The sequence below is a fragment of the Henckelia pumila genome, chromosome 1, assembly GCF_033568475.1.
Source record: "Henckelia pumila isolate YLH828 chromosome 1, ASM3356847v2, whole genome shotgun sequence".
Classification (NCBI taxonomy): Eukaryota; Viridiplantae; Streptophyta; class Magnoliopsida; order Lamiales; family Gesneriaceae; genus Henckelia; species Henckelia pumila.
The window spans coordinates 153,727,692-153,741,681 of record NC_133120.1 but is presented as its reverse complement, the minus strand read 5'-3'; the positions used below and the strand labels follow the sequence as shown (position 1 = coordinate 153,741,681).

At 32.0% G+C, this 13,990-nt stretch overlaps 3 protein-coding genes across 6 annotated transcripts; all 3 read left to right on the top strand.

The window, feature by feature from the left end:
* Positions 1-251: 251 nt before the first annotated feature.
* On the top strand, positions 252-4,182 carry LOC140875501 (uncharacterized). Of its 2 annotated transcripts, none has more exons than XM_073279203.1 (3): positions 252-394; positions 2,317-2,562; positions 3,438-4,182. In XM_073279203.1, exons 1-2 carry the CDS (start codon positions 339-341, stop codon positions 2,516-2,518), a joined length of 258 nt encoding a protein of 85 aa, XP_073135304.1. In that variant the 5' UTR covers positions 252-338; the 3' UTR covers positions 2,519-2,562; positions 3,438-4,182. The 2 variants fall into 2 exon arrangements, with proteins under 2 accessions (XP_073135304.1, XP_073135303.1); XM_073279202.1 differs by having other exon boundaries at positions 2,317-2,514; positions 3,438-3,898.
* A 1,469-nt stretch (positions 4,183-5,651) lies between these two features.
* On the top strand, positions 5,652-6,235 carry LOC140876017 (glutaredoxin-C11-like). Its single transcript, XM_073279861.1, has one exon. It carries the CDS (start codon positions 5,717-5,719, stop codon positions 6,023-6,025), a length of 309 nt encoding a protein of 102 aa, XP_073135962.1. The 5' UTR covers positions 5,652-5,716; the 3' UTR covers positions 6,026-6,235.
* Positions 6,236-11,433: 5,198 nt separating this feature from the next.
* LOC140875340 (membrane-anchored ubiquitin-fold protein 3-like) lies at positions 11,434-13,782 on the top strand. Of its 3 annotated transcripts, XM_073279003.1 has the most exons (6): positions 11,438-11,574; positions 11,678-11,769; positions 11,923-12,053; positions 12,172-12,393; positions 12,912-13,082; positions 13,408-13,782. In XM_073279003.1, exons 4-6 carry the CDS (start codon positions 12,261-12,263, stop codon positions 13,461-13,463), a joined length of 360 nt encoding a protein of 119 aa, XP_073135104.1. In that variant the 5' UTR covers positions 11,438-11,574; positions 11,678-11,769; positions 11,923-12,053; positions 12,172-12,260; the 3' UTR covers positions 13,464-13,782. The 3 variants fall into 3 exon arrangements, with proteins under 3 accessions (XP_073135103.1, XP_073135104.1, XP_073135105.1); XM_073279002.1 differs by lacking the exon at positions 11,678-11,769 and having other exon boundaries at positions 11,434-11,574; XM_073279004.1 differs by lacking the exon at positions 11,678-11,769 and having other exon boundaries at positions 11,448-11,574; positions 11,896-12,053.
* Positions 13,783-13,990: the final 208 nt, after the last annotated feature.

The following is a 13,990-nucleotide window of genomic DNA, read 5'->3' as shown; positions in this document are numbered from 1 at the left end:
TTCTCGCATTACAAAGTAACATTTTAAAAAGCGTAAAGTATATCGAAGCATTGAGGTCAAACTTGAAGATTTTCAAGCGTAAGCGAACTTAGTACGAGCTTAAAGGTGAAAAAATGTTTTATTTTTTATTATAATTTTAATTATTTTAAAGGAAACATTAAGGAATCAGGTTAAAAACTTTTATTTATTTCGTGAAGAATTAGAAAATTAAAAGCGCTCTTTCATTAATTAAGGGAGGAGATAAGATGTAACGCGTTTTTTCCCCCAAGAAATGGTTTGGGTCCTTTAGGCAGTGAGCGTGCAAATTGGTGTGAAATTTGGGTTGGGAGTGTATTGTGATGCCTCCATCTCTACCATGGCTGGGCCGATCTTTACCATTCTCGAGATTCTTCAGGTTCTATAATGTGTTAGTTTTGTGCAAGTGATTGAGGTTTCTGTATTCTTCTTCCATGAATTTATGTGGGTTATGTGGTCGATGGTTAAATATTTTATCTTGTTTATTATCTGGCTTTTTCCCCCTTTTTTTTCAGTTTGCGATCATTGTTTTTGATATATTGGTACTTTTGAGATCTTGTAAGCAATTTTATAGTTACTGAGAGAAGGATGATGCTTGTGTAGGCTACGTTCATGCTAAAAGGGTTGGTAGAAAATTGGGATTTTTGGATGGAACTGTAGATGCAGGGACGTAACCAGAAATTTAACTTTGGGGGGCTAATTTTACTTGAAAAAAATTAGTGATTAAAAACTCAGATATCCCTTTTATTATGCTCATCCTGTATAATTTTAAGAGTTAATTTAATTATAGTATTTTCATAATATAGAGAATAATTTTCATTTTATATATTATTAATAGTTGATCCATTGTTCGAAACATGTATATGAATATTTGTCTATTTTATCGATTTAAACATCCATCAAGGTATATTGTGAACAAATAATTAATTTAGTACTTGATATGTATTCACATTAGAATAATTAAATAACATTAAATTTGCCACCATGTAACTAATCTAAAATAAAACATATTGAGACCGTATTGAAAAATCTTAAACTGAAGACCAAAATATAAACAATGTGGGTTGGATTAAATTATATTGAGATCCATTAAAATAATCACATAGTTCATATGTATAAAATATTAAATTGAAGCACCGGATAATATATATATATGGGCTATTTAGATTGAGGCTAGGCTGGGCTCATAAAATATTAAATTGAAGCCCAAGATAATATATATATATGGGCTATTTAGATAGGGGCTAGGCTGGGCTCCATAGATGGTCCGTCCCTGTGTAGATGCATCAACTGTTTGATTGAACAAGGGGACAACAGCAGCCAATAGTGTGTCAAATTGCAAAAACTTTGAAATCTATAAGTAATTTTTCTAGAGAGATTGAGGATATTGGTGGAGGAGTTCGATACCTTTTGGACTTTAGATTTGTTGTATCAGAGGTCGAGTAGTTTTACAGAAGTTGAATTTGGAAGTTTGTGGGCACAAGTGTTACCGATCTTTTGAGTAGAAATGTTCCCTCTGAAGCTCAGAAAAACAGAGTTGTGAGATTGACCAACTAAGTTCTTTGGTACTACTGTAATCATGGCTGTGAAATGCTTGAAGGGGAAATTTTTCCTGTATAGCATCTATATTTCATGTTGCTGGTGTTTTATGTTGAAGAAAGATTGCCATATATGTACTTCGGCTCCATGTTTCCGGGAAGGTGCTATGATTTTCCGAAACTAAAGTCACCTGGATGTTCTTTGTGGTTAATTGCCATAATGTTGAGATACACGGGGCTTGAGGAGTCAAAAAATTTTGAAACAAAACATGCATGAGGGGCATTCGTTGTCTTATCCTCATGCAGAACCAAAGGTCATTTTTCTTCTAACGTCGTCACGGCAAATTTCAGTAACAAGAGGAAATAAAAACTCCTTGATATTTTATATGTTGCTGCATGGTTGCCTATATGGCATAACGATCAAAAATGGTGTTTGAGTTGCATTACAGATTAAAAGGTTTGAGATGCACCCATGACTATCAGTCATAATAAGTTTTAGTATAAGGGCAGACGTTAGGTTCTATAATTAATATCAAAACCATGATTAGATATTTGATTCCTACAAATTGCAAGTTAAGACAATTGTTGGCACAACGGTTGAAGTATGGCACTCGAATGGTTGATTGTCATATGATTTGAAATACTTGAAATAGTTGAATTATACGATTATCACAAATTTTAAGCTAGGGCCTATGGTACAACAACAAGCTCTCAGTCCTCATATTCGGACAAGTGATACATTCTTTGTTTCTTCTTTATGCAGGCAGTTAGAGCAGGATATGGAAACTGTTGTTAAGGTGTTGCAACCTGGACCTTTGGGAATTATAGAACACAAGTTTACTGCCGAGGAGATTAACAAAGCAAAGTCAATTGTGAACCGAGCAGTGGAAAACTGGCGAAGAAATGCTTATGTTGAGCGGAACAGCCCTTTCTTGAGAGACTTCATAGCCCATGACAGAATGTAATTTCTCCAGAAAATTGTTTAATCCTCTGTGCATTGGTTTACCTTGTATGTGCCTCCCAATTTTGTAAGCATGGTTCTGTTTTTGTTGAACGGTTCTGTTTAAGTTGATTAGTTGAATGACATCAGATTCCTAGCTGCAGATGCAGTAGAATTACATGATAAATGCATGATAAATTTTCTTGATTTTGAATAGATGTTAAAGTAAGTGATTTATGATATTTATTACCATTTTTTAAAGAATAGAAGTTCAAATAAAAATTAATAATAATAAAAATAACAATTTCTCGAAACTCAAGTGTGCTCAACAAATACTTTAGCCTGAGACATTAGAGCTCAAGTTGAGCTCTGCTTGCAAGCAGCTCAGCTCGATTACCTCCCTGGTTGTTGGAATCCGAGTGTTTGATTGTTGAAAGAATCAAGGTAACATGTGAACATAATAAGGATAAGGACCAAAAATAGCAAATTTATGAGACTAGGATCCTAAAAATACAACGAAGGTTGGCATCTGTCTTTCTCGTGTTTTCCTGTTTCGGACACGCGTGATTGGCGTGGATGGGCATGGGAATCCCGAGAAGATAACGACCTGAGTTGTGATGCTAGAGATGACATAATATGCTCAACTTTGGAATTTTTGGGGGTGCATTCCATTCTTTACAAAAATCACATTAATCTACAAGTGCTTTTTAGTTGATAAGACAAGCCTTTACATGCCCCATCGAGTCCGCGGCAGCGCACTCGACACATATATAGCTGAGTCAATTTCATCTTCTAGGACATTGTCATCACTACAGAAGCTTGTGGTATAGTTATCATCACTTTATCAGCTAATTTCTTTCTGCTTTTCTGCGTGACTAATATAAGAAGCATTCACTTGAAAATGTTTTCGTTTTAGCTCAGATTTCTTGTTTCTTTTTCAACAGGGATATAACGCAAAAGGTATGATCCGTGAGTCAGATTCTAAAGTTGCAATGAATTGGATAAGTTCTTATCGTGATAGTTTTTACACATCAGCCAAGAATCCATCCAACGGCAGAAACCAGAAGAAGAATAAAGTACCAAACACTCAAATTGCAGCACCATCTCTTTGTGTTAAGTCCTAATTTATATACACTGCTGAATATTCCTTAAAAATATTTTATTTTTTGGGTGAACTTTACTGATTCTGAGGTAACTGGTTGGTGCTACACTAGGTAACATTGGTTTACAAAAGATAGAATTTCTCCCACAACAGTGAGGAATACCGAATATATATCCCAAACTTTCTGCCCCTTCCACACATTCAATATTATAATATCTTCTTTCTTCCATCTAAAATCTAGTTGTGATAATGATTCGAATGTACGGAAACTAGATGTCAACGAGCACCAATCGTCGCTGCGTAGGTTACACGACTCGCATGCATGCGAGCAAGACTTGTATTAGAAACTTTACCATATATAGACATGTGAGTTTAGTTGTAATCTCAAGTTACTTTCATGAGAGATTATAAATAGGCTAATGTGCTAGCAAGGTTATCCACCTAGAAGGCTGATGCTTTAGCATTTGGCTTATCTTTCGGGGCTATGGCATAATATTGATGTGACACAATAGAAGAAGCGGCTTTCCTTTGGGAGGATAGATCGTCATGAACATCGCCTTTTCAAAAGGTAAAGGAGATGCTGCACTGAGAGATTTAGAAAATGTTTGAGAGATTTTTTAGAAAAAAAAATACGAATTCTAGTTGGGAGGAAGTGTTTTGGACTGTTTGTGAATATTGATTTCCGACTTCAACTTATTTAAATTTTAATAAAAAGCTAGATGCAAATTAATATGTTTTTTTTTTCTGCTTTTGTATATTTAAAAAACTTATCATATAGTACGATGATCTTCAATTATTTTCTACCTACTTTTCTTTCGGATTCACACCTCGATCTAAAAAGATTTTGCATCTTTTTTTATATTTTCATTTATAGAAATCTTTTTTTGTTTTACATATTTTGTTCATTTATACAAATTGTGTCATTTGTTTTTATTTTCTTTTTTTGGTATTAATCTTATATAAATTTCAAGCATTCGTGTAATAAAAAGATAAATTATTTTTGATATAAAATATTCAAAATATAATAATTATATAAATACATTATTGACGGTGGGAGTACAAAATTTTAGAAAATTAAAAGAGACAGGTGTTATATAGGTTAAATACACTGTAGTCATTTTACTAAAAATAAAATTTTGCAAACATCCAACATTTTTGCTTCTCATATACTTCTTTGGTAGCGTTTGGGAGAGCTTATTGGAACCACTTCTCATATTCTCCTTTACATCATTTCAAAATTTTGTGAAAGAAAAGTTGAGAAACATTTTGTTAAAACTTTTCCAAACACTAGCTACCTTTATAATCTTTAAATGAATCACGTCGAAATAAGCAGAAGCTCTTATAATGACTGTGATCTCGATATAGTTTCATCCATATTAGAAGGCAAAAAGGTATTAACAAGGTCTACCGACTATATCCATTAGGTGGGAAAAAGGTATTACAAGATCCATCTCATCCAATGCAGATCATCCGGTGTAGCATAACTAAATACCAATATTATAATTATCATTACCACTTCTAGATATTATAAAGTGACTAGCTAATAAGAGTAGTTTTTTACATGTGGGTTTTCATGATAATATATAATAATATCAATATAATGCATGCTACTTTCGGATAATCATGTGAAAGCTGGTTAATGAAATTTTACGATGAAATATGACCCTCATGGTAGATTGAATGGTTATCATTGATCAAAATATGTGTGGTCATATCTAATCTAGCTCACATGAAAAAATAAAAAATAAAACGATGATGATCATTAGAATAATGTCCTCGAGGTCAATGATTGGTCGAACTAAACCGTGAAAGCTAGTTGAATCTTGAAATTTATAATAAATTTGGAGTTGAAATATGACTTGGGAGTTGATTCGGTTGACGTTATAACGTCCCTTTATTTATCTTTATCCAAAACATTAAGTATCTTCAAAAGGGGATTTTATGCTAGCTACATTTTCAATGAAGATTCACAAACATGATCCAAAAACAGTCAACTGCACTCTATAAATAAGGCCTCAAACACAAACAACACACCCTCAAAATTCAAACCAATTACTCTTTGTGTTCCTAACAATATTGGCCACCAAAGTTTTGGCAGAAGCCTTACAAACTTATAACATAATGGACAAAATCAGGGATTTAGCTTCCCAGAAAGCTGCAGTCATCTTCACGAAGAGCTCGTGTTGCATGTGTCACAGTATCAAAGCTTTGTTCTACGATCTAGGCGCGAGCCCCGCCATACACGAGCTCGATCAAGTTGAAAACGGGAGGGAGATGGAGTTGGCCTTGAGAGGATTAGGCTGCAACCCGATTGTCCCTTCTGTATTCATCGGCGGACAATTCGTCGGTTCGACCAAAGATGTCATCTCCCTTCATGTTGATGGATCTTTAAAGCAAATGTTGATCAATGCCAAGGCCATCTGGTTTTAGGCCAAAGATTTATGACTCGAACTCAGGGCCTAAAGTCTTGGGAGTTTAGGAGCTGATTAATTGACCACTGGGTTAATTGTGACTCCAAAAAAAAAACAAAAAATTAAAAAATTGTTGTAATGTTTTCTTGGCTCGAGTCTATTTTTAGAGACTTTTGCTAAGATTGTGACTTTGTGAAAATGATTGTGCCCCATGTTTTACATTTGCTTTTTGTTTGAAACTTATAATTAGAATTATCTAAAATGACAATATCCAACTTTTTGGTGTACTTATTCAAATTGCTTGGGTTTGTAGATGCACGATTGCAACTATTTAATTTGTTGATGATATTCTAGTCTACATGCATTTTAGATAAATTTAGTTCTTTTTTATGCTAGCTCGCTCCAATAAATAATTATAATTGTGCTACACTGTGTTTGTGTCATACATCGTGATATTGTTTTAATCCCAAAGTTGTTAGATGTCTATCACGGTCATATTTTTATATTAAACAGATATTAATTGTAAGTCGATTATATATCTATAAGACATGTCGATATTTTCTCAAATATATATATATATATATATATATATATATATATATGTATATATATATATATAAATAAAAGACATGTCGACCTGATTTATATATATATTATGAAAAATAATAGTTATGACATAAAAAAAAAATTTGTTCATGAACCGATTGGATCAGAAACTATCCAACTCATAAAATTAACTAACGAAACAAAGTTTTTTTTTGTTTTACATACAAGGCGCTTTGTGGAACGAATAAGCCAAATCAACATGAAGTAACAGGTCGACAAAGCTGAGTAAGCCAAATCATGTTGAATGAAACTATCATCGAAGAATTTTTTTGTTTTACATACAAGACACTTTTCCAATTATTTCCCTTAGTTAAAATTCTTTGACCATCAATCTTTACATTTATAATCTGAGTGTAAACTCTAATTATGAAGTAACAGGTAAATTGGTGGTTTATAATTTTATAGACGTGCATGTATTTAACGGCCACATAATGAAATCGGTGTGTAATTTTTTTAGAGTACAAATACAATTTTAAATACAACTATAGAATGAAACTATCAGCATAACCGACGACGGTAAATCTAGGTAAATAAATTAGGACAACTAGCTACCCGCAATCAACGAAAATCGAATCTGAGACCAAATTAATGGTCAAAATCTAATTAATGGCTAAGGCCTCATCGGGCCCGTGTGTATCATTAATTAATATTTATCATGCTAAAATTTTGTTAAAATTAAGTACTCCATTTACTAACCGAAAAATAATATTATTTGGCATTTCTTATAGTGTTTAAAAATTAATATAGTGTTATGATATCGCACAAAATAAGTACTTCAAATCAATGTTTTCATAATCGGACCGGTGATCAAACCGGTTTATCTTAAAAAAACGCTCCAACTGGTCGGACCGTTTTAACCGGACGCTCGGACCAGAAAACCATTTATATAATATAATATAATTAGTAATATATTTTAAATTTTTAAAACCTAGAAAATGTATATAAATAGAAAAATATATAGATTTATCATAGTTTGAAAATTAAATAACCATATAAATATATTTAAAATATTAATTTTAGTTATATATTTTTTAAAAATAAATTAATTAATTAAAGAATTCTAATATTACTAAAATAATATTTTTAATGAAGTACAAATCCCAAATAATGTTGTATATATATATTAAAATATTAAATTAAGGTTTTAAAATTAAAAATATATTTTTTAAAAAAATAAAAAAATTCAAAAAAACCGGTTGAACCGGTTCTTGACCGGTTTTGGGCCGGTTTTTTTACCGGTTCGACCGGTTCGAAGCCGATTCGACCGGTTTTTGACCGATTTTGATCGGTTCTGACCGTTAAAACGGTTTTTAGGAGCAATCCAGATCGGATCAGTGACCGGTTCCCGATCGAATAGGTTGAACCGGCCGGTCCGGCTCGAAATATCAACACCATATATTCTTATTACAACTTGATGAGTCAACTCTAATTTTTTTTATGCAATAAACAAAATTAAATATTAGACCTAATTGAATTAATTTTTTTTTAAATTCTAATTGAATTAAATTTCGAGAAGACTACTAGTGATATTTTTTCGAAGTGTTCGTTTATTAAGTTTTTAATCAAAGATGGAATGAAGAAAATTTATCATGTAAATGTAATAAATGATATTCATATATAAATTACATTTAATTTTCAAACTAGAATCTACATAATCCACCTATTCATATATTTAAACTTGCATATGTGTTTTCACGTATATTAAGAAAATTGTTGGAAAAAAGTTTACAATGAAAATTTTCGTTTTACTCTTATTCAATGAATGTTTCAATAGGATGAAAAAATTATCGAAAGTATATAGTTAATATATTTAATGACGATAATAAATTGGTAAAATAATAAAGAGAATAATATTAACTATGAAAACTAGATTAAGTAGTATATTAGAGACGAGTGAAAAAAATATCGTCTTTATATTAAAACGAAGGGAATATATATCATAGGAGATGAAATAAAAAGAATTCTACTTTCTTCATGGGAATATCAAAATGCGATTGGCCCTACATTATTACTTGGCACATAATTTAATTGTGGGCGGCGGCAACCCAAGATTCACCATGAGCCGAAAGCTTTTCCTTGGGAAAGAATATTAAATATCAAGGGGAGAAGGTAAGCTGGAACAATTGGAAGAATCTATTCCCAAATCTTTACAATTTTTTGTCTCTCCGAGATGATACCTTAATGCAACAAGATTACAATTAGTCAAACGTTGGGTAAAACAAAACGATATATCTCGTCTTGCTCGACGAACAATTCATATACTATTGAGAAATGAAGATATATTTTACGGGTTATAACTTATATATATGCTTCACAATTTAAGCAAGATCACACAAATTGACAATCGAGTTTATGGTTATAAGAGCAAGTTTGAATAGATTCGTTTCCGTATTATTGTAGCGGTCGTATCACGGTTTGATCGCTCTTTTAATTAATACAATTATTACATTACACCGTAACACTTTACTTCATATCTCTCCTGCTTATTTTAATTGATAAGGGGAAATGTGACTGTTGGGAAATTAAAAAAAATTGATTATATATATGACATTTTACAAAAAGCTGCTGGAGCATAACTCTCTTTGAAATATAGGCATTTTCCATATACACGTGACACACATTTCCACACAAAACCAGCCGATTATTATTGCAAGTTGAAATTTATTCCATCTCCCCAATGAATTCAGTAAACAGAACTTGTTCAAACTTTTCGAAACACAAACAAACAAAAGAAAATTACACATACATTTTCTTCCGGTGGTTGTGAATGAAGATTCGGAGCTCTATTTGGTCCACTTGGATGGACAAATTATATTGTGTAATATAGCAAATAAGAATTTGTTTAGGTTCGTGGTGCGAATTGAGCCAGGATTAAGCCAGTTTAGCCCACTGTTATTGACCCCGAGACCTCGTGCGCATGCACCCCAACTCAAGATGCTGGTTCTTTACATCTTAACTCAAACCGAGGCCGAGCACGAGCTTTAATTAATTAGAAGTGCATTCTAGATCACTTGACTGCATGTTAAATTTAAAGAAAATGAATCCATCGAGATGAAAATCGATGCAACACGCGTTTTTGTCGTTTTAGAAAAGCTTGGGAAAGCCGATTAGAATTTAGCATACTCCTGCTCCATGGAAGATATAATGCATATACATCAATTTTACTCTATTCAGTGTCACATCAACACTCACCAAAATAATTCTGAAAGTTTAAAAAAAAAAATCAAATTTGGTGCACCAAAAATGAAATTTGAGAACTTAATTAATGGCTTTAAACCCAAAATAGAAAATTTTAGTGGACTTCAAAATTATTTTCCCTTTATTATATTTCTTTTTGAATTATTTTCCTTTTCTTTTTCTTGGGTTTCCTTTGACTGCGTAGGATCGTATATTTTTTCATCTTTTTCATGATAACTTTATAGCTTCTAATTGAGGTCGCATTAATCCTTCTCATTAATGAGATTGACTCGTTTATTTTTGCGTTGCATCCTTGCACTTTCTAATTAATTAATAATTGGTTTACGTGTATATATAAACTATAATTTTTTATATCAATAACTTTTTATTAATTCATATTTCCTCCAGAAAGTTGTCAAATCAACATGTATCTTTTAAATAAATAAATATCTAAAGGATAAATACACCTAAATCGTGTTTCAGTGTAACAGTTTTCATTTGATATTCAAAGTATAAGATAGAGTATTTTTCATTTATATATATAAAAAATTAAATGTTAATGATACAATTTAAATCTTTTAAATTATTTGCAACAGTTTGTCTCACTCGAAATTCATTATCTAAATGTTAAATTAATAACATAAAATAATATGGTGCGGTACATAATTAAAAATGACAATACTTACGACCTTTCAAAAAAATGCCAATACTTATGGATTATTTCATTATATGGAAATCATAAAACTATAATTTTTAATTCTTTCATTCAGCTTCTTCTTTCATTAATATTAAAAAGTATGCACATATCTTACGCAAACATAAATAACTTCAACTTTGAATATATTTTTTAATTTATACCAAAACACCCACTAAAATAATAGGTATACAAAATTTTACTCCATCGATCCAATTAAAAAGATCAATATAATAAAATAAGTTGATTAATAGTTTTTGAGATTGTTTTTAGAAAGTATTTTTGAGATTTTTTTTTCATAAAATCTCTAATTTTATGAAAGAAAAAACTCAAAAGTGCTTCCAAGAAAAAATTCCAAGCATCACCTAGATGCATCAAGCTCAAAAATAAGGATATAATTCTTAAATATTGTAAAGCTCAAAAAAGTTCATCTTAACTTTAAGACATTAAACATGTACTGATAAATGTCAATATTTAGATGTATTTTGAGACAATGTCCTTAAAATTAACATTTTATTTACCATTTAGCTCTTAATACCAGATAATATAGATTTATTATACACAGATAATAATAATTTTTTTTAAAATGTGGATTGTATAAGGATTTTTATATATATCTTATATACTATTTAATTAATTTACCCCCTTTACTAACTAATTTTCAATCCTATTTTTTTTTACGGAATACTCTCAAATAATCCTCATTTTCTATTAACCACCATTTTTAATCAATTTATCATGTAAAACTTAAAAACAACGTGAAAATTAATTAACCGAAAAAATTATGTATTAAAAAAATCATGTCTATATATATATATATATATCATAATATCAAAATTCTATAATTGACTTTGTTAAATTGCTAAATCGTAATTTGGTTTGAAGTCGCTATTCATTTATAATTATTACTTAAAAACGTTATGGACATATGAAAGGGACTGATAAGCTAACACGATCAAATCGTTATACCCTCTCTCTCTCTCTCTCTCTCTCTCTCTCCATCGTATCGGCGGCGCCTTTTCTCTCCGGTGGTCGCGTGCTCCTGATCGTTCTTCGACGTTTTCCTGGAATGAATTCTTGATCTTGATTGGGTAAACAATTTTATGTTTGGTTCTTCAGTGCTGTGTATGTGTGTGGATTTGTTTGTGGTTTTGGCAGTTTGATTTTTTTTCCCCCTGATATTTCAATCGTTAGATTCAATTGAAGAAGATAAGAAATGAAATCAAGTGCTGGTTTTAGTGGAAAGTTATTCAGTTGATTGGATTCGAGATTTGGTTTTAGATATGGTATGTTGAGAACAATTTGGGTTTTTCAAATATGTTCAGGTGAATTGAAGGATTATTTTAATTGTTTGGAGCTGTATCTGGAAATTTTCTTTTTCTATTTAATTTGTGATTGGTAAATTTTTTCAGTAGGTGTCTTTTGGATTATTGGAACAGGGTACTTTGGGATTTTATGTGATAAGAGAAGCTTTTGGGATCTTATGAAGTGGTTCCCTGGTCCCCTGGTTGATAATTCAGATGTACAGTTGCTGTTGCATTTTCTTGATGGTTTTTTTGTATTGACGGAGGTGCGCAAAACCTTGATTATACTTGGGAATCTTTTATTATATTTGAAATTTCATTTCATTTTAGCTGATAATGAATTGTGAAACTGATTACCATAGGTCTGAAATTCTTGTTGAGCAGGTGAATTTCAGTGAATCAGATTCTATTGCTCGAAGACTTGAGATTGGTGTTGATTTGTTGTTTGGAAAATATTTGAAAGAAGGGTTTCTATGGCTGAAGGAGAGGAACAACTCGAACTTAAGTTCAGAATTTTCGATGGGACAGATATAGGTCATAGAACCTACTCGTCGTCCACAAATATTGCTACTCTCAAGCAAAGGATCCTATCTGAGTGGCCTCAAGGTTGTGATTATGCAATGACTTTCTTTTGTTGGACTTAGGGGTGGGGAATTGTTGGCATAGGACCCATGACCTCTCCCACATGTGGGAGAGGTGATGCCACTTTGACCAAGAGGTCTGTGGCGATTATGCTATGACTTTTTAAGGAGAAAAAATATGTGGTATTGACCTTTTTTCCTTGTTTCTACTGTTGTAAGTTGCATTGAGATTTCATTCTCATGAAACCTGAAAGAAATGAGTAGTCAATCGATGCTTCATGGACATGTCATGCTTCAACGGCTTATTCCTTACTATATTTTCGCTTGAAAAAAATTGTAGATATGATTTTGGTCTTGCAGAATCAAAATAAGCAAATTCACGTTCACCTGTATTGATTAACATGTCCAAAACATGTATGATATGATGTGTATATCATTGAGGAAGTTATTTGGACCATTTTAGGAACTGCTTCTATTGAATTTATCTTTGATTGGTTTTCAACCTTGTATCTTCTTTTTAATTACTCCGCTGCTATCATTCAGATAAATCAGTGGCACCAAAGTCTGTGAATGATATGAAACTAATACATGCGGGAAAAGTTTTGGACAATGGAAAGACACTTGCTGAGTCTAGAGTACATATTGGTGACCTTCCTGGTGGAGTTATTACAATGCATGTCGTTGTACAGCCTCCTGTTGCTAAACGGAAAACAGGTATGTTATTTTTTTAGGGCTTTAGACACACATTAATCTCTACATGAGGTATTGGACTTGTACCTCATATCCATATGATATCATTCAGACCCTGTTGCATTTTTTATTGGCTTCATTATGGGACATGTTCCAAGCTACTGACCTGTACTTGTTTATTTTGCTGAAACTAGAGAGGCAATTAGCTGCTCTGGAATCCGCACAAAAATTGACTCCACATTTAATTTACTTCCTGTGTTATTTATTGCCTGTGGACATTGTTCTTTCGATGCAAATATAATTGATCTTACAAAATGGTCTAACTCAGTCGTCGATGGGTGCAATGCAGATAAAAACAATGCTGATAAACAAAATCAGATGTTATGCTCGTGCACCATCCTTTAGATCTCAGAATCATGATCCAGTGTCTCCAGTGATCAGGCCAGCCATATGCACAGAGCATTTCCCTCTTTTTTAACATTTGTCCACAAAAAAGGATATGAAGTTTTTGTTTAAAAAGAAAAAAACAACGGCACATCTGATCGGCATCTAGGATTTGGAAGGTTGCCTTTTTTAATTGTGATCTCAATTTGTTCGTGTTGGTGATTATTGTGATATTTGCTTCTGAACTGGATATGTATATTTTTTGTCCCTTATTTTCTCTCCAGCTTTAATAATTGATAACATTGCACCATGATTCATTGTTTTGAACTGCTCGATATCTCCCCTCGTGAAGTGAAAATGTTCATTACTTTCAGAATCATTTTAGAAACATGTCATTACTCTTCTTCAACCATTTTAAACATAAAACATGGACCATTTCTTATGACATCTACGATCTTGAATTTTGGTACATGTCGAGTGATTCCAACCTCTAATTTTTATCTTGTATCATGTCACCCCAGATTAGAGTTTTAAGAATGGTGGTTTGA

Bases quoted from the DNA above. Each gene is read 5' to 3' on its own strand.
- LOC140875501 (XM_073279202.1), top strand. From the start codon at position 339: ATGCCTCCATCTCTACCATGGCTGGGCCGATCTTTACCATTCTCGAGA. The intron at 395-2,316 runs GTTCTATAATGT...TTCTTTATGCAG, and splicing joins CCATTCTCGAGATTCTTCAG to GCAGTTAGAGCAGGATATGG. The intron at 2,515-3,437 runs GTAATTTCTCCA...CTTTTTCAACAG, and splicing joins TTCATAGCCCATGACAGAAT to GGATATAACGCAAAAGGTAT.
- LOC140876017 (XM_073279861.1), top strand. From the start codon at position 5,717: ATGGACAAAATCAGGGATTTAGCTTCCCAGAAAGCTGCAGTCATCTTC.
- LOC140875340 (XM_073279002.1), top strand. From the start codon at position 12,261: ATGGCTGAAGGAGAGGAACAACTCGAACTTAAGTTCAGAATTTTCGAT. The intron at 12,394-12,911 runs GTTGTGATTATG...GCTATCATTCAG, and splicing joins CCTATCTGAGTGGCCTCAAG to ATAAATCAGTGGCACCAAAG. The intron at 13,083-13,407 runs GTATGTTATTTT...GGTGCAATGCAG, and splicing joins TGTTGCTAAACGGAAAACAG to ATAAAAACAATGCTGATAAA.